Source organism: Papio anubis, chromosome 3 (assembly GCF_008728515.1).
Source record: "Papio anubis isolate 15944 chromosome 3, Panubis1.0, whole genome shotgun sequence".
Lineage (NCBI taxonomy): Eukaryota > Metazoa > Chordata > Mammalia > Primates > Cercopithecidae > Papio > Papio anubis.
Genome location: NC_044978.1, coordinates 146,158,623 through 146,180,790, shown reverse-complemented (window position 1 = coordinate 146,180,790; position 22,168 = coordinate 146,158,623). Strand labels below are relative to the sequence as shown.

The following is a 22,168-nucleotide window of genomic DNA, read 5'->3' as shown; positions in this document are numbered from 1 at the left end:
TTTTCTTTTCTTTTTTTTTTTTTTTGAGCTGGTAAATCCTGTGTGACTTGGTAAACATAGAAATTCTGGATCTGCAAAGCTGATCAAATATGAAAATTACTGATATTTAGAAAGTGCTTTCACATACAGATACCTCAGTAGCTCTAGAGAGAGGAAATATTATTTTCCCCAGTCTGGAAGTTCTGGAAGGCTCAGAGAGGTTCGGTGACTTATCCAGAATAACAGAGCTCGTCAGGGTTTGGGCTGGCAGCCGAACCCAGGGGGTCAAGTCCAAATCCAACTCACAGTGTTGCTGCTTCTTAAGTGGGTGAATATCCACCCATCCAGCACACCCCCTCACACATATACTCACAAACATTTACTATGCAAGATCCGTGCCCAGAGGGACAGCTGCAGGAGGGATCAGAAGCTGAGGCAGAGAAAAACCAAAATGCCAATACATTCTGGAGATCATAGAACCGTGTCTCTTTCCCTCTTCAAACGCTGCTAAAAGCGCGTAGAGTCTTTCTGGACAGCCGCCCCATGGCTCAATCCGTTAGGCTTCCCTTAGTCCCCAGACTCAGGCTGAATCTGCTCATGGTGGGTGTAGAAAGCTCCCATTCTGCTTAGGTGGAGTCTCTGGGGTGTCAGGCATACCCCTGCTGCCTGCATCTACCTCCTCTTCTGTCTGGTTGTTTCTGCTGAGAGTGGCTAGGGACCCTAGATGGCCCCCCAGAACAGCACTGTTGGACCTAACGCACCCTGGGTTTCCGGCATCTCAGCCACTGGAGTTGCCAGTCTCAAATTACTGGAGGGGAGGGAGGGCAGGCCTGGATCTCAGGATCTAGGTCCTGCGTGCAATGCAAGCCTGAGCTCTCCAGCTGCAGCCATAAGGCTGCGGCAGTGTGGGCTCCTTGTGCCCAGATCCTTCGTATTCACAGGGAGAAGCGGAAGACCACGCTGCCTGACCGAGACTTTATTATAGAGGCTCAGGAAAAAGATGAACTGGTCCCATTCCTGCATCTCCTTTTGCTGGATTTACTTTGCTGCTTCCAGACTGAGAGGTGAGCGGCTGGTGACATGTAACCATCTTGTCTCATCTGGGGCTATTGCTTTGGTGGGAGGTGGGGCAGGGCGGGGAAGACAAAACAGATGATTCCACCGCATGGAAGGGCTCCGTGCTTGCTACTGCCTCTGACCTTGGTAGCGCATGCCAGAAAAACAACTCATCCATCCACCCAAAGCTTGTCCCTCGCCAGTGCTGGGCCATCCCCCATTTTAGACCTCAGTCTTGTGTTCTTTGTCTTGAAATACATACAACACTCTGAAGGTTGATCCAGATCCCTCTTGTTGAGTAGCTGTGGAGACGGCAGATGGAAAATATGCTCAGAAGTTGTTTAATGACCTTTTTGAAGATTATTCCAATGCTCTTCGTCCGGTGGAAGATACAGATAAAGTCCTGAATGTCACACTGCAGATTACGCTCTCTCAGATTAAGGATATGGTGAGTAATACATGGTGCTGACTCTGTGGAATGATTCTCAGAGGATAAACAACCACGCTTTCTGAAGAGAATGTCTTAACTGGGAATCTGAGGGAATGACAGCTCCGTATGCAAGCTGGTGGGAGAAGAGAACGCCGGGAAAAGGAAGCTTTCTACAAAACTAATTAATTTCACGAAATGTTACCTAATCCTGGTCATTAACCGTAACAGTCTTAGAAAATCTAAGGAATGGTGGGGGTACATACTGTATGCTGCCATTTATATAAAATGTCCAAAATAGGTAAACTCGTAGATACAGAAAACAGCACAGAGGTTGCCAGGGTCTGCGGGGAGGAAGGGGAAAATGGCCAGTGAGTTCTTAATGATTATGGGGTTTCTTTGCGGGGGGAAGAAATGCTCTTGAATTAGGCAGTGGTGATGGCTGCACAACATTGTGAATATACTGGAAGCCAGTGCATTGTTCCCTTCTAATATGATTAAAATGGTGAGTTTTAATGTGAATTTAATCTCAATCTTTTTTTTTTTTTTTTTTTTTTGGAGGGGGACGGAGTCTCACTCTGTTGCCCAGGCTGGAGTGCAGCGGCAGGATCTTGGCTTGCTGCAGGCTGTGCCTCCCGGGTTCACGCCATTCTCCTGCCTCAGCCTCCTGAGTAGCTGGGACTACAAGCGCCCACCACCACGCCCGGCTATTTTTTTTTGTATTTTTAGTAAAGACGAGGTTTCACCATGTTAGCCAGGGTAATCTCGATCTCCTGACCTCGTGATCCGCCCGCCTTGGCCTCCCAAAGTGCTGGGATTACAGGCATGAGCCACCGCGCCCGGCCAATCTCAATTTTTTTTTTTAAAAAAAGGTAGTGTTTTAAGATGGCATAGCTTATTAGTGCTTATCTATTTTTTTTTTTTTTTTTTTGAGACGGAGTCTTGCTGTGTTGCCCAGGCTGGAGTGCAGTGGCCGGATCTCAGCTCACTGCAAGCTCCGCCTCCCGGGTTCACGCCATTCTCCTGCCTCAGCCTCCCGAGTAGCTGGGACTACAGGCGCCCACCACCACGCCCAGCTAATTTTTTGTGTTTTTTAGTAGGGACGGGGTTTCGCTGTGTTAACCAGGATGGTCTCGATCTCCTGACCTCGTGATCTGCCTGTCTCGGCCTCCCAAAGTGCTGGGATTACAGGCTTCAGCCACCGCGCCCGGCCAATTTAGTGCTTATCTATATTTAATCACACAATGTTATGAAACTTGAAAGATTTTCCTTCTGCACATTGTTATTTCCTGACTTTTGCTTTCAAGTATGTCATTCATTGATCAATTTTCAGGAAATATAGGCAGTTGATCCATGCAAAGATATCAAGACTTAAATATTTGTCCACTTTACATTCTGAACACTAAATCTAGGAGGAAAAGAATGATCTTGGTAGTCAATCAAGGGGATAGAATAAATAAAGAATAAAGCTCTCACTTATTGAAAATAGATGAGTGTTTGTGAAATTCCTATTGTGAAGAACAAGTGTCCTATCAATGGAAGACATTTCCAGTGTCTGCTAGGTAAAGTTACATCTGCATTCATTGTGCAGGATGAAAGAAACCAAATTCTGACCGCCTATTTGTGGATCCGCCAAATCTGGCACGATGCCTATCTCACATGGGACCGAGATCAGTACGATGGCCTAGACTCCATCAGGATCCCCAGTGACCTCGTGTGGAGGCCGGACATCGTCTTATATAACAAGTAAGTGCAGCTCAGAACTGAGGCTTTTCAGGCACGAACATGTTGATTTCATAGAATTTAAACATAATGAAAAAGGAATGTTTAAAATATGCATGAAATTAAATATTAATCCATGTTCCTAGGCTGAAATAACAGCCATAGAATCTTAGATCAGGAAATAATACGTCATAAAAACTTAGAGCTGGAAGGAAACCATCAATCTACATGCCCCTTTTTCAGGTGGGAAAGTGGAGGCTGCGTTAGTTTGCTAGGACTAACTTTGCCGTAACAGAGTAGCACAAATTAGGTGACTTAACACAAACATGTTGTCTCACAGTTCTGGAGTTGAGACGTCTGAGATGCAGGTGTTGACAGCGTGGTTTCCACTGAGGGCTGTGAGGGAGGATCTGTTCCAGGCCTCTCTTCTAGCTAATGGTGGTTTGCTGGCAGTCTTTGGTGTTCCTAGCATTGTAGAGCGTCACTCTGAGCTCTGCCTTCATCTTCATATGGCGTTCTCCTGTGTGTTCCGTGTCCAAATTTCCCTTTTATATAAGAACACCAGTCATATTGGGTTAGATGCCCACCCTACTCCAGCATGACTTCATCTTAACCTAACTAATCACATCTTCCATCATGCTATTCTCAAATCAAGTCACATTCTGAGTGTTGGGGGCTAAGACTTCAATATGTGAATTTTTCAGGGACACAATTCAACCCTTAACAGTGACATGCACCATCCAAGATCATGTATCAACAATTAATTAAACTGGAATGGGCCATCTAGAAACTGACCTGTGGATTTGGGGTTTTGCGTGGAGTGGAGGATGAACCAGTTTACAGGATACAAAGTGACTTTTTCCCAGTCTCAGAGCAAGGGGCGTGTACAATGGGTAGGTAAGATTTATGTTTCGTAGGCTGGAAGGTGCATATGAATCGCCCAGGGAGTTTGTTAAAATACGGATTGTGATTCCACGGGTGTGGGGCAGGCCTGTGATTCTGCATTTCTACAAGCTCCGGAAGACGTAGGTACTGTGGGTCCATGGGCAGCATTTTGAGAAAAATACCAGATCTCTGGTCACCGTTCAAGCTCAGTGGCCCCACCTGTTGTCGAAGGAGCTTCTCTCTCTTTTTGTTCTGGACCCGTTTCTGTGGAGTGGGAAGGTTCCTCTGTGGCTCAGAAGGATATGAATGAGGGGCAGCTCAGGGCGCTCCCCGGGTAGAGGCTTCCAGTGGGCATGGATTTCCTTTAAGGAAGCAACACGGGTGGGTTGCAGCCTGGATTTTAGTCTCACTCCTTACTCAGAGAGCTCATCTAAGGGTCATGACCTCTGGAATCATAGCCCTGTTCTTTCTGTCCATTCCCCACTCTGAGTGGTCTGTATCCCTTCCCAAGGAAGATAACAGGAAGATAGCATTCAAGTACTGAGCTTTATTCCTTCAGTTTACACTCCCTGCCCGTGTTCACTCTCTCTGTCTCTCTCTCTCTCTCTATCTATCTCTCTCTCTCTCTCTCTCTCTCTCACACACACACACACACACACACACACACACAGAGAGAGCAAGAACACAAGCCACAATGTCCATTACCACTCTCTAGTCCGCAGAGTGCAGGAGAGTAATTTCATTGATACAGGCAGGGTGTGGGGGCTCACCCCTGTAATCCCAGAACTTTGGGAGGCCAAGGCAGGTGGATCACCTGAGGTCAGTAGTTCAAGACCAGCCTGGCTAACATGGTGAAATCCCGTCTCTACTAAAAATTAAAAAATCAGCTGGGTGTGGTGGCAGGTGCCTGTAATCCCAGCTACTTGGGAGGCTGAGGAAGGAAAATCACTTAAACCTGGGAGGCAGGGGTTACAGTGAACCAAGATTGCACCACTGTACTCCAACCTGGGTGACAAGAGTGAGACTCCATCTCAAAAAAAAAAAGAAAAGAAAAGAAAGAGATACTCTACTGGACACAGACGCATCTCTTATAGCATTCTGTACCTTTTTTTTTTTTTTGAGACGGAGTCTCATGTCAGCCCCAGGCTGGAGTGCAGTGGCCGGATCTCAGCTCATTGCAAGTCTGGCCCTCCCCGGTTTTACGCCATTCTTCCTGCCTCAGCCTCCTGAGTAGCTGGGACTACAGGCTTCACCCACCTCGCCTCGGGTTAGTTTTTGTATTTTTTAGTAGTAGAGACGGGGTTTCACCGTGTTAGCCAGGATGGTCTCGAACTCCTGACCTCGTGATCCGCCCGTCTCGGCCTCCCAAAGTGCTGGGATTACAGGCTTGAGCCACCGCGCCCGGCCTCTTTTTTTTTTTTTAAGACGAGCTCTCACTCCTATCACCCACACTGGAGTGCAGTGGTGTAATCATGGCTCACTACAGCCTCAACTTCCCAGGATCAGGTTATTCTCCCACCTCAGCCTCCTGAGTAGCTGGGACTACAGGTGCATGCCACCATGCCCAGCTATTTTTTATTTTTTATTAGTAGAGACAGAGTCTCACCATGTTGCCCAGGCTGGTTCTGAACTCCTGAGCTCAAGCGATCCATCCAGCTTGGCCTCCCAAAGTGCTGGGGTTACAGGCACGAGCTGCTGTGCCGGCAAGCATTCTGTAAGTTCTAAAAATTCTCTCCAGAAATCAAACAGAATGGTGGTTCTCCTCTCCCTCCTGTTTTGATTGGCTGAGGCGGTGACCATGTCTTACTGAAATGCTTCTTTGCAAGCTTACAAGGCACCCTAAGTTAAGCTGACTCCACTGCTCCCTTATTAGAGAAGCCAGTTATGTACTTGTGAGCTCAAACAAGCCTACTGTGGCTTTGGTCGGTTCTGTCCTCATTCTCCCTTCCCCACTCCCCACTCCTTTACACAGAACCTTTCACCACACTGATTCATCATCTCTTTTTTGTTCCTCTGGTTGACTCTTTAGTCATCTCTGTGCTCTTGTCATGGACAGTTCTGTTTCTGCTCCTCTCTTCTCCTTTGCCTTCTCCTTCTCAGTAAAACTTCTCAGAGTTTTGCTGTGTAGAGGAACCTCTAAAAGGAGCTATGGTTGGATGACATCTTCATGCCTTTAACAAATCGAAATGAAAATGGAAGAGTGTTACAGGATCCGGCAAAGAAGGGCCCTTAGTCATGGCTATTTCCCTGAGCTCAGTCCTTCTAGCTGAATCTCTGACTCTGTAGAATCTACTGATGCCAGATACAATATCACTGCTTCTCAGAAGCAGGTAGAGAATGTCATAGGCAACACAACGGGCTTCCTGAGTTGTGGCAAGAAGGAGAAATAGGGGTAGGGAGTAAGTGAATCAGTCCAGTGTAGTAAAGACACCCAGGCAGGAAGATGCTTTGCATCTAGAGTCACTGTTCGTGCCCGAATCCATGGGGCTAGACTGGTAGGGAGTGATCAGGAAGGAGATGGGCCTGGATGCTACTTCACAGAAGAACAGTTGAATTTGCTGATGCTTAGTTTGGAAGAGAGAAGACCTTGAAGACTTGATGATGGTTACCTTAGGCAATCAGAGAGAAAGTAGGGTGGAAAAAAGAGAACAATGTTCCAGAAGACAAAACCCAAGATAATCGGTAGAAACCAAAGGGAAGATAAGCTCTCAAAAAAAAAAAATTTTCCTAATAACTTCGGCAACGAATTGTCCCAAGAAATAGTGAGCTTTTTAGCAATGTAACAGTTCATGTAGATACTGGCTCTTTCAGTAAATCAATAGAGAAATTAATGAATTGGGGCTCAAAATTCTGGTGGGAATGTTTACTATTAGTATATGGTTAGTATAGTGGCTAATATAAGGCCACTGACATTTTTAGATTAGGTAAAATCAGATTACAGAAATTTTAAATTTGAATTCATTATGGCAGGGTTTTCATGGTCAGGTTTTTTTTTTTTGGTGGGGGGGCCGGTGGTTTGCTCTGTCACCTAGGCTACAGTGCAGTGGTGTGATCGTAGCTTACTGCAGCTTTGACCTCCTGGGCTCAAGTTGAGACAGTATTCTCCTCAATAGCGTCTGTAGACAGGGAGCCTTCACTTCAGCTTCCAACTGGTCACAGACCAAGTCTTCATTGCATGAGTTATAACTTCACTTCAGCCTCTGATTGGTTGTAGATCACATCTTCATTTGCATAGGGTGTAACTTCACTTCAGCCTCCAATTGGTTGTGGGCCAAGTTTTTATTTACATAGGGTGCAACCAATGGGAAACCTCTAGAGGGTACTTAAAACCCAGAAGATTTTGTAACCTGTGGTCTTGAGCTGCTTACTTGAGCTACACCCACTCTGGAGTGTAGTTTCATTTCAATAAATCTGAGCGTTTATTGTTTCTTTCATTGTTCTGTATTTTCATTGCTTTATTTGTGCATTTTGTCCAATTCTTTGTTCAAAATGTCAAGAACATGGATGACCTGTAGTTGAGACCCTCCATGGGTAACAAAGTGATCCTCTCACTTCAGTCTCCTAAGTAGCTGGGACTACAGGTATGCACTACAACACCCAGCTAATTTTTACAAAAATTTTTATAGAGATGAGGTCTCACTATATTGTCTGTTGTCCAGGCTGGTTTTAAATTCCTGGGCTCAAGCAATCCTCCTACCTTGGCCTTCTAAAGTGCTGGGATTATAGGCATGAGCCACCATGCCTGGCCCCAGTGGTTGGATTTTAATGAGCAGTTTTAATGGTTGGATTTTAGACCTGGTGAGGAACTGGGTGCCCTATTGTATTCAAAAGAATTTGTCTAGAATTTAGCTTTAAGGCCAGCTTATGTAGCTATCCTTAGCCATATAAGATGATTTAGAGAATGGCAAGACTTCCAAATGAGACTGGAAATAAAGGAGGGGGAGGAGAAACAGGTTTGGAAAAAAAGAGGATGAATTTGATGTTCAGTTTGGGGAACCAAAGAAACATCCCTAAGGAAGTGTCCAATAATGAGATTGCGGAGGCAAATCTGAAACCTGGAGAAATGGTCAGGGCTAATGGAGATGCCAAAAGCCCTTAAAGTCCTATAGAACTACTCACGGAAGGAAAGAAAATGGCTGACGATAAAGTTGAAAAAACCTCTACATTTAAGGAATTTATAGAGGAAACTTAGAATTAGTGGTTAAAGAGGTAGAAGAAGAACTGAGAGAGTCATGTCATAAAAACCAAGGGAAGAGAGGATGTCTAGGAACAACCCATAATCCCAATGTTTGGGAAGAGTTAAAGAAGATGAAGACTTAGGAGAAGTCTTGAGATTTGCCTAGTTGTACTTGTCGGAAAGACATCAAAATGCAGGAGTCAAGAAATAAAAGCAAGAAGAAACGGGACAACAGCAGGTATCAGTTACTTTTGAAAGCAGTGCGTGGAAGGAGATGGGAGAGGTAGAAGGGTCAGGGAGAAAAGGAATTTGGCAGGAGAGACTTGCGAACAGAGTTGGAAAGTGGCTAGAGCGACCAGAGAGAAGAGGGACCAAAGGAGGCAAAATCCTGAAGGAGGCATGGAAGGAGAGGACTCACAGGACCAGAAGGGAAGTTAGCCAGCAAGAGAGGGGGGAACTTCTTTTTGATATGGAAAGGAAGGAAAAGTGAATATGTGAAAGACAGAGACATTGGAGATGGAACGAGGAAGGGATCCTGGGACTGAGTAAACAGACAAGTCTACGCTGAGGTTCCAGGCACTCTGGGGACTGAAAACACGGGGCGACTCTCCCTGCTCCCTCATTCACCAGCCTGCTCCTCTCCAGTTCCCAGGAATGGGCTTCTTACAGCCAACGCTGGGAAAGTCGTTTTTGCTCAATTGCAAAACAACTAAAGTTAGCTCAGTCTTTGATCAGATACAGAGGAGGAGAAGGGGCTGCCTGTATTGGTCTGTTTTCATGTTGCTAATAAAGACATGGCCAAGACTGGATAATTTATAAAGGAAGGAGGTTTAATGGACTCTCAGTTCACATGGCTGGGGAGCCATCACAATCATGGCTGAAGGCAAATGGGGAGCAAAGTCACATCTTACATGGTGGCAGTCAAGAGAGCTTGTGCAGGGGAACTCCCCTTTATAAAACCATCAGATCTCGTGAGACTTATTCACTGTCACAAGATCAGCACAGGAAAAACCCACCCCCATGATTCAATTACCTCCCATCATGTCCCTCCCGCAACATGTGGGAATTCTGGGAGCTACATTTCAAGATGAGATTTGGGTGGGGACACAGCCAAACCATATCGCTGCCTGAAGGCCACTGAGGGGCTGAGGAAAGGGAAGGTAAGAGGAAAGCAATTTAAATATTCTGTGAGGGTTATATTATTAAACATGCCTTCCCAACCTCCAGCTTACTTTTTGTCCCTGTAATTTTTTCATGTTTTAATTGAGAACACGAAACACAGTTAGAAACAGAGGGAAGGGGAAGAAATTAATACATATTGGCCACTTACTATGTGTCTGCATGGAGTTGGGGCTTTACGAAGTATGATAGATAGAATAATGCCCCCCACAAAGATGTCCACATCCTAATCCCCAAGACCTGTAAGATTTATCTTACATGGCAAAAGAGACTTTGCAGGTATGATTGAATTAAAGATTTGAGATGGGGGAGATTATCCTGGTGGGCCTAATGTAAACATAAGGGTCCTTTTAAGAGGGAGATGAGATGGTCAGAATAGGCAATGCCACAAAGGAAGCAGAGGTTAGTGATGCAAGGAGGGGGCCCTGAGTCAAGGGATGTAGGTGGCTTCTAGAAGGTGGAAAAGGAAAGGCACCAGATCTTCCCCTATAGCCTCCAGAAGGAATGCAGCCCTGGTCACATTGGTTTTAGGATTTCTGACCTCTAGAATTGTTAAGATGCTAAATTTGTGTTGTTTTAAGACATTAGGGACTGCGCACGGTGGCTCATGCCTGTAATCCCAGCACTTTGGGAGGCTGAGGTGGGTGGATCACTTGAGGTCAGGAGTTTGAGACCAGCCTGGCCAACATGGCAAGATCCCATCTCTACTAAAAATACAAAAAAATTAGCCAGGCATGGTGGTGGGAGCCTGTAATCCCAGCTACTCTGGAGGCTGAAGCAGGAGAATTGCTTGAATCCAGGAGACGGAGGTTTCAGTGGGCCAAGATGGCACCACTGCACTCCAGCCTGGGCGACAGAGTGAGATGCCATCTCAGGAAAAAAAGAAAAAGAAAAAAAGACATTAGGTTTAGGTTTGTTGTAGTTTGCTACAGCAGCAATAGAAATTAATGTACATAGTTTGTTTAACATAAAAATTTAAAAGAAGCCTTAAGGTTTTATAATGCCCACTTTTACAGGTGAGTGACAGAGATATAACCCACCTAAGGTTATGAAACCTGAATCAGGTTCTGAACTCAAATCTCCATGATATTTTTATGAGAAGTAAATGAGCATTTTAAGACCCAATCTCTGACCTCAAGGAACAATCTAATAAGCTATGTATGTAAAAACTATAATGCAAGGTAAAAATGCAAGTCTCTTATAACACAGAAGTAAAGTGCTGTGGCCCTTCAAGGATGGAAAGATATCTGATTGGAGAGGCAGGGAAGGCTTCACAGAGGTGGCCTCTGAGCAGAGTCTTGAAGGATGTGTTAGACTGCTACATGCGGAAAAGGGGGACTATTATGAGTTGAAGAAAGAGTTTAAGTGAGAGAAACTCACAGGGTTTGTTGGGATTTCAGTCTTGATTGGTGGAGTGGGAGTGAAGGAGACCAGCAGAAGGCACACAGCTAGAAAGTGAGGTGGGAATAGATCATGGAATATCTAGAACACTAAACTGAGGAAGTGTAGAAGTATTGTGTGGGCTATAGGAAGCCACTGCAAGTTTTGAGCTGTGATATGATCAAAAAAACCAGGGAGATAAACAATAAGATATTGGTCATGAAGTGATTAAATAATAATGTCTTGGCTGGGCGCAGTGGCTCCTACCCGTAATCGAACACTTTGGGAAGCCAAGGCAGGAGGATCGTATGAGGCCAGGAGCTCAAGATCAGCCTGGGCAACATAGTGAGACATCGTCTCTACAAAAAATATATATATTTTAATACAATGTATTTAAACTACTCAAGGCCAGGCATGGTGGCTCACACCTGTGAAACCAGCACTCTGGGAGGCCACGGCAGGCAGATTATCTGAGGTCGGGGTTTGAGATCAGCCTGGTAAAAATGGTGAAACACTGCTTCTACTAAAAATACAAAAATTAGTTGGACGTGGTGGTGCACACCTATAATCCTAGCTACTCGGGAGGCTGGGGCAGGAGAATCACTGGAACCTGGGAGGTGGAGGTTGCAGTGAACCAAGATTGTACCACTGCACTAAAGCCTGGGCAACAGGATGAGACCCTGTCTCAAAAAACAAACAAACAAACAAACAAACAAACGAACAACAACAACAAAAAACGGCCAGGGCGGTGGCTCACGCCTGTAATCCCAGCACCCTGGAAGGCTGAGGTGGGTGGGTCACTTGAGGTCAGGAGTTCAAGACCAGCCTGGCCAACATGGTGAAACTCCGTCTCTACTAAAAGTACAAAAATTAGCCAGGCATGGTGTCTGGCACCTGTAATCCCAGCTACTCAGGAGGCTAAAGCAGGAGAATCGCTTGAACCCGGGAGGCGGAGGTTGCAATTAGCTGAGACGGTGCCACTGTACTCCAGCCTGGGTGACAAGAGCGAGACTCCGTCTCAAACAAACAAACAAACAACAACAGCAACAACAACAACAAAAACAAACAAAAAACCCCACAACCTACTCCAAAGTAGCTGGGGTGATGTTTTTGGTCAGCAGGTTCCCTTGCCCTTTGGCTTGGGGTTGGGTTTGGCCAATGTGGAGCATCAGTTAATTGCAGGGAGAAGAGAGAGTGAGGTTAGCATGTATATTCCCTCGCTGTCTTCCTGGGAGGTTATCTTTGCCTGGATGTGTTCCCTGAAGGAAAGTCATCACTGCTATCATGGTGACCCTCTTCATGCAAATCTTTCCTTCCAGGTTCTGGTAACTGCACTTTCTCCTCACCTCTTCGTGTCCAGGAATGGTTTCTCTGCATCGTATCCATACCTTTGTGAACAGTCCCTTTCTTAAACTCTCCTCAGTTTATCTAATTGGAGTAGGCCATCTATTTCCTACAGGGACCCTGCCCAGTGCAATTGTCTTAGCCCCACACAGATTCTCTCTGATCCCCAGATCTCTCCTCTTGCACCAAGGAAGTAGGATGGGTGAGCAGTGTTCTCAGTTCAGGTCTAGTTCTCACTTCTCAGATAGCTAACTGTACACATTTCTCACTGTTACAGGAGGAAACTTCAGGCATTTTCAAAAAATTTATTTTGTTATCTTCACAAACACTGACAATTAAACATCCCCTTGGGTATGGAGTGAACTCGGTCCATACCTCCTCCTCCTCCTCAGTAGATTAGAGTTAATATTGTGGCACCCAATTTCTAATGAGTGGAAAAAATAAAAACCTTAAAAACATGTCTGTTCTTTAAAAAATATATACAGACATGCATTATTTTATTTTATTATTTTTTTTTTGTTATTGAGACGAAGTCTCATTCTGTCACCCAGGCTGGAGTGCAGTGGTGCAATCTTGACTCACTACAACCTCCGCCTCCTGGGTTCAAGCAATTCTCTTGCCTCAGCCTCCCGAGTAGCTGGGACTACAGGCGTGCGCCACCATGCCTGGCTAATTTTTGTACTTTTTTAGTAGAGACAGGGTTTTGCCATGTTGGCCAGGCAGGTCTCAAACTCCTGGCCTCAAGTGATCGGCCTCCCAAAGTGCTGGGATTACAGGTATGAGCACCACGCCCAGCCAATATATTTTTTATTTTAATAGCTTTTGAGGTACAAGTGTTTTTTACGTACATGGATGAATTGTATAGTGTGAAATCTGAGATTTTAGTGTGCTTGTCACCGAGTAGTGTACACTGTGCCAATATGTAGTCTTTTATCCCTTACCGCCTTCAAAAACATGCCTGTTCTGACCCAGCACATCCTTTTTCAGCAATTTAACCTAAGGAAAGGGTCAGTGGATAAATGTAAAGACTCAGCTACAGAGATGTCCACTGCAGCGTTGCTTATAAATACAAAAACTGGAAGCAACCATAATGTCAAGCCTCAGTAGACTGGTTAAATAACTATGGTGTATCTAATATAGTGGAATATAATAGAATGCTATTTAGACATGAAAAGAATGTTGTAGAAGAGTATGAACAGATGACCATGTATTTTTAAAAATTTTGTTTCATCTTTTTTTTTCCTTTTTATTTTTTGCAAGTTAACTTTAAATTGGGGAATAATTTTTAGATTTATAGAAAAGTTGCAAAGATAGTGCAGAATTCCCTTATACCCTTCACGCAGTTTCCCCTAATGTTACCTCTTACATAACCATAATATACTTATCAAAATAAATACAATGTTATTGACTAAACTACTTTATTCAGAGTTTACCAGTTTTTCCGTGAATGTACTTTTTCTGTTCCAGGATCCAATCCAGAATACCACATTTATATTTAGCCAAAATATACTTTGCAGGGAAAAAATTGTAAGGAAGACTGCAAAAATATGCATCCAAATGTTAACAGAAATGTACCAATTAAGACTCTTTGGTTGTAAGCATCAGAAACTGACTTTGGCAACCTTGTGAAATAGGAATTTGTTAGAAGGATGTGGCACATCTCATTTAAATAAAGGAAAAAGTAAACAACCAACTCTTGGAAAAGACAGAACCAAGGCTGCCCTAGCATTCAAGACAAGAGGGACTGTCTATTTTTTTCTGAATAGGGAGCCATCACTAGGGTGATGTTTTTGGTCTCTGGATCATTCTGCTTAAGACCTAAACTCTGGAAAGGGTGAATCTGTTGGACCAAGCCTGGGCCACCCAGCCATCCTTTGGCCAGGGACACTGGGGCACCTTGACCAACATTTCCTCTGCCTTGCAATGGCAATGGAGAAAGAGTAATTCCCTAGAGAAAAATAGAAATTCTGTACCCCAAAATACAAGGCATAAATATTGATAAAGCAAAAGAAGATATATCTGGAATAAGTGACTATCTCTAAAGTTATGGGTGAACGACTGTTTTTCCTCTGAGTTTTCCAAATGTTACAAATAAACATGTATAGCTTTTATAATAGCCATAAAAAGCTTATTTGAATATTCTTGTGCCTAAAGTTAACAAATCAAGTAAGCAGATTTTGGTATCGACAGGTCTACTTTTTGTCTGTGTGTTCAAATCATTACACCTGGACCAAGAAAGTGGCATTGGGAATGGACAGGAAGGGATAGAGAGCAGAGATGCTTTGAAGGAAGACTCCAAGAGAACTTGGCCCTGACTAGTTACAGAAGATGGAGGAGAAGGACAAATTAGAGTTGATTCCAGACTCCCAAGCCACAGTCACAGGGAAAATGGTGTTCCATGGCCAAAACACTGAAGTGATGGGCACAGTGAGCTGCCTGGGGTAAGGAAGGTGGCAAGTTCTCCTAGCATGTGGCTTTCATTTTCCTTATCTGACCTCCAGGGCTGACGATGAATCTTCAGAGCCTGTAAATACCAATGTGGTCCTGCGGTATGATGGGCTGATCACCTGGGATGCACCGGCCATCACCAAAAGCTCCTGTGTGGTGGATGTCACCTACTTCCCTTTTGACAACCAGCAGTGCAACCTGACTTTTGGTTCCTGGACCTACAATGGCAATCAGGTAGACATATTCAACGCCCTGGACAGCGGAGATCTCTCTGACTTCATTGAAGATGTGGAATGGGAGGTCCATGGCATGCCTGCTGTCAAGAATGTGATCTCCTATGGCTGCTGCTCTGAGCCTTACCCGGATGTCACATTCACCCTCCTTCTGAAGAGGAGGTCCTCATTCTATATCGTCAACCTCCTCATCCCATGTGTCCTCATATCTTTTCTGGCTCCTCTGAGTTTTTATCTCCCAGCAGCCTCTGGAGAAAAGGTCTCCCTGGGAGTGACCATCCTGTTGGCCATGACTGTATTTCAACTAATGGTGGCAGAAATCATGCCGGCCTCAGAAAATGTCCCCCTGATAGGTGAGTTTAAGTGTCTCCCACTTCAAGCCCAGCTTTGTAGTGCCTGGGGTCATGCCTTTAAGGTTGTGTGTATGCCTTTAAACTTGAAACAATGGAGCCAATTTCAGACTCAATACAGACTGTCTCAAATTTTTCTGGTGGTTGCAGTTAGCATCTTTCAATATAGATAAGGCTTTTGGAATCAAAACTGGTCTTATGGTTTCTGGGTTTACACAAAAGAGCAATGAAAAGCATTACACTTTAGAGCAGTGGCTCTCAAAGTGGTGGTCCCCAGATGTACAGCATCGGCATCACCTGGGAACTTATAGAAACACAAAACCTCAGGGCCCACCCTAAGCCTACTGAATCAGACATTCTGGAGATAAGGCCCTGGCGTCCTGTTTTAACAAGCCTTCTGAGTGATTCTGATGCATTTTCCGTTTAAGTCTGAAATCCAATGACTCAGAGGTTAAAACCTGATTTTGAAGTCAAAGAAACTGCATTTGAATGCTGACTTCAGTGTTCACTCCTTGATCAAACTTAGGCAAGTTACTTGTTCTCTTAGTCTCTGCTTCATCATCTGTAAAATTTGTGTGTCACTGCTTAGTGCATGCCCTGGCATATGGTAAGTACTGAGTAAACAGTGACTATTGTTATCATTTCATGTGACAAGGGCTTTCTTCTTGGGAAGAGTGGCAAACATGGCAGAAAGATGTGCTTTTTAAGCCTGACGTCTACCCTTAACAGAAAAATTTCATCTGCTTTGGGTATAATAGCAGTGGAAGAGCTTATTAAAATGCAAGTTCCTACACCCGGAGAGTTTGATTTAGCAACTTGGCCGAGATTTGGGAATCTGAGGTGATTCCAAAACAGACTGAATTTTCAAAAATCTACAATAATGAAATGTCCCTCCAAGGACTGGAGTGCAGACTGAGGGTACCACCCCTGCCTCCCCTATCCTTGCCTAGCTTGTTCTGAGGGCTTTCCTATCCTCTTTAACATCTACTTTCTGCTTCCAATACCCTTGAGATCCAACATCTACATCTCAAGGACTTGCTGTTGTAACAGATGCTTACCAGAATCAAGCTAGATCTAAGTTTGAGTTCCTTAAAGTAAGCAATAAGGAGAAATTCTAGAACACCAAGGAACTTAGAGTCCAATATCAAGAGATGTTGCCTTGCCCTTTTACTCTTTACTGAGTCCAGTTACCCAATATTGAGATGATACTACAGTGGCTTCTCCATTTGGAGATAGCTTCCTTTTTATGTCTGTCCTTGCAAAATACACACACACACACACACACACACACACACAGCCCTCTTTTTCAGAATTAAACACAGAAGGCTTTTCGTCCTCTAATAAAAAGGAGATGTATTGGCATTTTGTTGCCTCTCCTGAGGCAGAAATGATTGGCAGTGATGATCATAGCCCTGTTCGAGGAAAGATCATGGGACGGTCCCACTCTCTTCTTGGGCAGTGACATTATCTAGCAAGCTGGCACAATTTCTAAAGACAGATGTCTCACAGGAATTGCTTGTTCTGTTTTTATGAAAATACGAAATTTATATTTTTAAAATTAAATTTATATTTTTAAATTTATATTTTTAAATTTTATTTTAATTTATTTTTATTATTTAAAAATGAAGGCTGGGCATGGTAGCTCATGCCTATAATCCTAGCACTTTGGGAGGCCGAGGCAGGCAGATCACCTGAGGTCAGGAGTTCAAGACCAGCCTGGCCAACATGGTGAGACCCTGTCTCTATAAAAAGAATTATCTGGGCATGGTGGTGCGTGCCTGTAATCCCAGTTACTTGGGAGGCTGAGACAGGAAAATCACTTGAATCCGGGAGGTGAAGGTTGCAGTGAGCCAAGATTGCACCATTGCACTCCAACCTGGGCAATAGAGTGAGACTTTGTCTCAAAATAATATATATATGTAGAAAAAAATTAAAAAATTAAAAAGATAGGATCTCACTATGTTGGCTAGGCTGGTCTTGAACTCCTGGGCTCAAGTGATCCTCCCACCTTGACCTCCCAAAGTTACGGGTGTGAGTCACCGCAACTGACTGAAATTTATCTTTTTAGGAAAAGTGCACACAGATCTTGAGAACATTTATTTAACAATTATAATTTGTTATTCATAGCACCCATGGAATGTGTTCGCAATATTACAGAAATATGCTTAAGTTTTCTGCATCAAATGTAGCCCTTCATATAGGTTTCTGGCCCATGACCTTTACCATTTTAAGAAATGTCTCATATATTAACTCAGAGATTTTGACAAATAATAAGTAGATGATAAACATTATCAAATACTTTGTCTTCATCTATTAAGATAATAATGTGTGTTTTCTCTTTTACTCATCAATGTCGTGAATTACATCAATAAGTCTTCTGATGTTGAACTCTTTTGTATAACTGGACCAAACTCCTTTCTTATGATACATTATCCTTTTAAGACACTGTTGGATTCAGTTAGCTAATATTTTGTAGAAGTTTCTCAAATATGTCGATTAGTGAAATGGCTTTAATATTTCTTTTCTTGTCACTTTTGGAATCAAGTCAAATGGACTTCACAAAATGAACTTGGCAGTTTTCCCTCTTTTTCTATTTCTGGAACAAGTTGCATAAGATGGGAATTATTTGTTCCTTGAAAGTTTGGTAAAACTCACCTATAAATTCTTTTTGGGCCTAGAGCCTTTGGTGGGGGGATGGTGTTTGATTGATTCCTATTTCTATTAAAGTGTTCTTTATTCTTGCACTAATTTTGACACCTGACATTTTTCCAGCAGTTTCACCTAGATTATCAAATATGTTATTATACAGCTATTTTTATTTTTGTTTTTTGAGACATAGTCTAGCTCTGTTGCCCAGACTGGAGTGCAGTGGTGTAATCTCGGCTCACTGCAAGCTTTGCCTCCTGGATTCAAGTGATTCTCCTGCCTCAGCCTCCTGAGTAGCTGGGATCACAGGCACTTGCCACCACAGCCGGCTAATGTTTTTTATATTTTTAGTAGAGATGGGGTTTCACCATGTTGGCCAGGCTGGTCTCCAACTCCTGACCTCAAGTGATCCACCAGCCTCAGCCTCCCAAAGTGCTGGGATTCCCAAAGTGGTGGGATTACAGGTGTGAGCCACCGCACCCGACTACACAGTTATTAATAATATTGTACTATTTTATAAGTCTTTTCCATCTTCTCTCTCTCTTTCCCTTCCTGTATTTCTCTCTCTATCCTGTAAGTGGTCTTATCAAAGGTTTATCAATTTTATTACTTTTTCAAAACTTTGCTTTTGGTTTTGTTCATCTTCTTGGATTTTTATTCTATATTTCATAAATTTGTAGCCTTATCTTAATTATTTCCTTCCTTAATTTCACTTTTTCATCAACGTGTGCTTTATATAATCACAGTTTGAAGACTAATAGTGACACAGTCTCCTTTCTTACCCAATAGCAATTGGCTTTCATATTAATGAGGTCTGAAGACAGTTCTGAGAACTGGTCAAGTTCATTAATTGTTTGTTTGTTGAGTGTGGAAAAATTTTTCCACCTCATGATCTCAGGAAATATTTCCAAACTTTTTAATTTCGAGCCAGGAACAGTGCTGAGAACTTCACATGTGTCATCTCAATTAAGCCTCCTCATATTCCTGCGAGTTAGATATTATTACTACGCCTACTGTACAGAGTGGGAAACTGAGGCTTAGCAGGATTATATGCCTTGCTGAAGGCCACAAGTCCAGGGAGTGATACAGCTGGGATTTGAATCCAGGAAGTCAGATTCAAAAGTCTATACTACAGCTGGGTGCGGTGGCTCACACCTGTAATCCTAGCATTTTGGGAGGCTGGGGTAGGCAGATCACTCAAGGTCAGGAGTTCGAGACCAGCCTGGCCAAGATGGCGAAACCCCCCCCCCAACTAAAAATACAAAAATTAGCTGGGCATGGTGGCAGGCACCTGTAATCCCAGCTACTTGGGAGGCTGAGGCAGGAGAGTCGCTTGAACCTGGGAGCCAGAGGTTGCAGTGAGCCGAGATTACACCACTGCACTCCAGCGTGGGCAACAGAGCGAGACTTTGTCTCAAAAAAAAAAAAAAAAATTCTATACTAGTAACCACTAGGGTAAAACACTTCCTTAGAAAGGGTGTTTGTTTCTTTTTAAGCCAAATACAGTCATGTGCCTCATAACAATGTTTTGGTAAATGACAGACCGTGTATACAACGGTCCCATAAGATTATAATGTCAATTTTCATTTTATCTTTTCTATGTTTAGACATGTTTAGACACACAAATACTTAACCGTTTGATAATCATGTGTACAATTGCCTGAGGTATTCAATACAGTAACATGCTGCACAGATTTGTAGCCTCAAATCAACAGGCTATACCGTGCAACCTAGGTGTGTAGAAGGTTATACCACCTAGGTCTGTGGACATACACTCTTATGATGTTCACACAACAGCAAAATCACCTAATGACTAATACCTTTCTCAGAATATATCCCTGTTGTTAAGTGAGTCATGGCTGTATGAGGACCATTTTAAAGCAAATTCAGTTACTGTTGTTATTTTAATTCCAGGTAAATACTACATTGCCACGATGGCCCTAATCACAGCCTCCACTGCCTTGACCATCATGGTGATGAATATCCACTTCTGTGGGGCCGAGGCCCGGCCGGTGCCACACTGGGCCAGGGTGGTCATCCTGAAATACATGTCCAGGGTCTTGTTTGTCTATGATGTGGGTGAAAGCTGCCTCAGCCCACACCACAGTAGAGAGCGGGACCACCTCACGAAAGTTTACAGCCAACTCCCAGAGTCTAACCTGAAAACAGCCAGGAACAAAGACCTTTCCAGAAAGAAGGGCATGAACAAACACTTAAAGAACGACCTGGGCTGCCAGGGTGAGAACCCTCAGGAGGCTGAGAGTTACTGTGCACAGTACAAAGTGCTGACGAGGAATATTGAGTACATCGCCAAATGCCTCAAAGACTACAAGGCCACCAATTCCAAAGGGAGTGAATGGAAGAAGGTGGCGAAAGTCATAGACCGATTCTTCATGTGGATTTTTTTCATTATGGTGCTTGTGATGACTATTTTGATCATAGCAAGAGCGGATTAGTCACAGATATTGGCTTTGCTATCTCGGTAGAAATTAATACAATTCCCTGTGATCTATTCCAGTGTTCTTCCAAGATTTTTATTCATCTATAATTTAGGGGTTTTGTTGTCTGTACGTTTTATTTTTAACCTCAAATCAATGTCGAAGCTATCTGCCCTGTCAAATTAAGCAAGAGATCCAAAATAGGAAGATGGAAGAAATAGGGAAAGAGACCTTTTATAGCCCACCATAGCGGTGGGTGACTGGCCTCTAGTTTATACAATTATTCACCTCTTTGGCAGTACAGATAACAAAATACACTTTACTGGTAAAATTTAAAACAAAAAAGGCAAAACAAACCAAACTCATTTTCCTCTTAGTTCCCCTTAAACCATGCTTTAAAAAAATGAAATAGTCATATATATGTTAGTGTGATTTAAGTCTCAATGGTACCTTATTCAGGCATAGTGCATTTGAAGTCATATCTCAAATAGTGGAATAAAAGCTTTTGTCCCATGTGAAGAAAGTCTAAGCATCAGCTGTTTAACGAGAAAAGAGCTTGCTTCATAATGGTGAGGTTGTATATGTTGGTTATGTTTTATATAAACCCAAAAGATGAAGTCATTCCTGCATTTACCCCTTGATTAAAATATGATAGATGAAGTTCTTCCTGTCTTGTATCAAAATAAGGTGATTAGCAAGCTGGGCTCATCCATTCATTCACTGAACTTTTCACCAAACATGGATCACGTTTTTCCTACATGTAATAAAAGCGACATGATTCACATTTTATTGGGTGTCACAGCAATTCTTATGCACAAGTCTGATCACTTTGATCCTCATAATAATTCTGTGAGTTGGGGAGGCGAGTATTACTATTCTTTCTCAGAGAAAGAAACTGTGGCTTAAAAGGCGGGTATAAGTGACCTGCCTCCTCAACATCCAACAAGGTGTAAGTGGAACTGGGACTCAGCCCTCAGCACTGGGACTCAGAGTTGGGCTACGTCTGCTAAAGTCACCCTGCTTTAGGCCATGACAAATTATGATTTAGCATAGGAGAGACTGAGAGATTCTTGTTCTTAATTCTGAACTTTCTGCCCTAATTTACTTCCTGTATGTCTCAACTTCTTTCCTACTTTCAATAAAATGTGACTTCAAATCCACCCCCTATTCCCACCTAGATTAAAATGATCCAAGGCTGGGCGCAGTGGCTCACATCTATAATCCCTTTTCTTTTTTTTCTTTTTTTTTTTTTTTTGAGAGGGAGTCTCACTGTCACCCAGGCTGGAGTGCAGTGGCATGATCTTGGCTCACTGCAAACTCTGCCTCCCAGGTTTAAGCAATTCTCTTGCTTCAGCCTCCCTAGTAGCTGGGACTACAGATGTGTGCCACTACACCCGGCTAATTTTTTTGGTATTTTTTGTAGAGATGGGGTTTTGCCATGTTGGCCAGGCTGATATGGAACTTCTGGCCTCAAGCAATCTGCCCACCTTGGCCTCCCAAAGTGCTGGGATTACAGGCATGACACCATGCCCGGCCCTATAGTCTCAATATTTTGGGAGACTGAGGTGGAAGACTGCCTGAGCCAGGAGTTCCAGAGCAGCCTGGGTAACATGCGGAGAACTTGTCTCTACAAAAAAGTTAAAAATTAGCTGGGCATGGTGGCAGACAACTGTGGTACCAGCTACTTGGGAGGCTGAGGTGGGAGGATCACTTGAACCTAGGAGATTGAGGCTGCAGTGAGCTGTGATTGCACCACTACACTCCAGCCTAGGTGACACTGTGAGACATTCCCTAACTTCCAACTTGTCAACTATTCTTTTTCCAGTTAAAAACAAACAAACAAACAGAGGTGGAGAGAAAACAGGAGTCAACCTAGGAAGGGGAGGACAATGTTTGGTTTAAAC

The 22,168-nt window shown here is 43.5% G+C and overlaps 1 protein-coding gene across 1 annotated transcript; it reads left to right on the top strand.

Annotated features, from left to right (window-relative positions):
- The first annotated feature begins 7 nt into the window (after nt 1-7).
- Nucleotides 8-20,962, top strand: CHRNA9 (cholinergic receptor nicotinic alpha 9 subunit). Its single transcript, XM_003898612.3, has 5 exons — nt 8-1,043; nt 1,338-1,483; nt 3,054-3,208; nt 14,651-15,183; nt 19,741-20,962. The coding sequence occupies exons 1-5, from the start codon at nt 980-982 to the stop codon at nt 20,280-20,282; spliced, it is 1,440 nt and encodes a 479-aa protein (XP_003898661.1). The 5' UTR covers nt 8-979; the 3' UTR covers nt 20,283-20,962.
- Nucleotides 20,963-22,168: the final 1,206 nt, after the last annotated feature.

Coding starts and splice junctions, on each gene's coding strand:
- CHRNA9 (XM_003898612.3), top strand. CDS start 980: ATGAACTGGTCCCATTCCTGCATCTCCTTTTGCTGGATTTACTTTGCT. Junction 3,209..14,650: donor GACATCGTCTTATATAACAA/GTAAGTGCAGCT, acceptor TCTGACCTCCAG/GGCTGACGATGAATCTTCAG. Junction 15,184..19,740: donor AGAAAATGTCCCCCTGATAG/GTGAGTTTAAGT, acceptor TTTTAATTCCAG/GTAAATACTACATTGCCACG.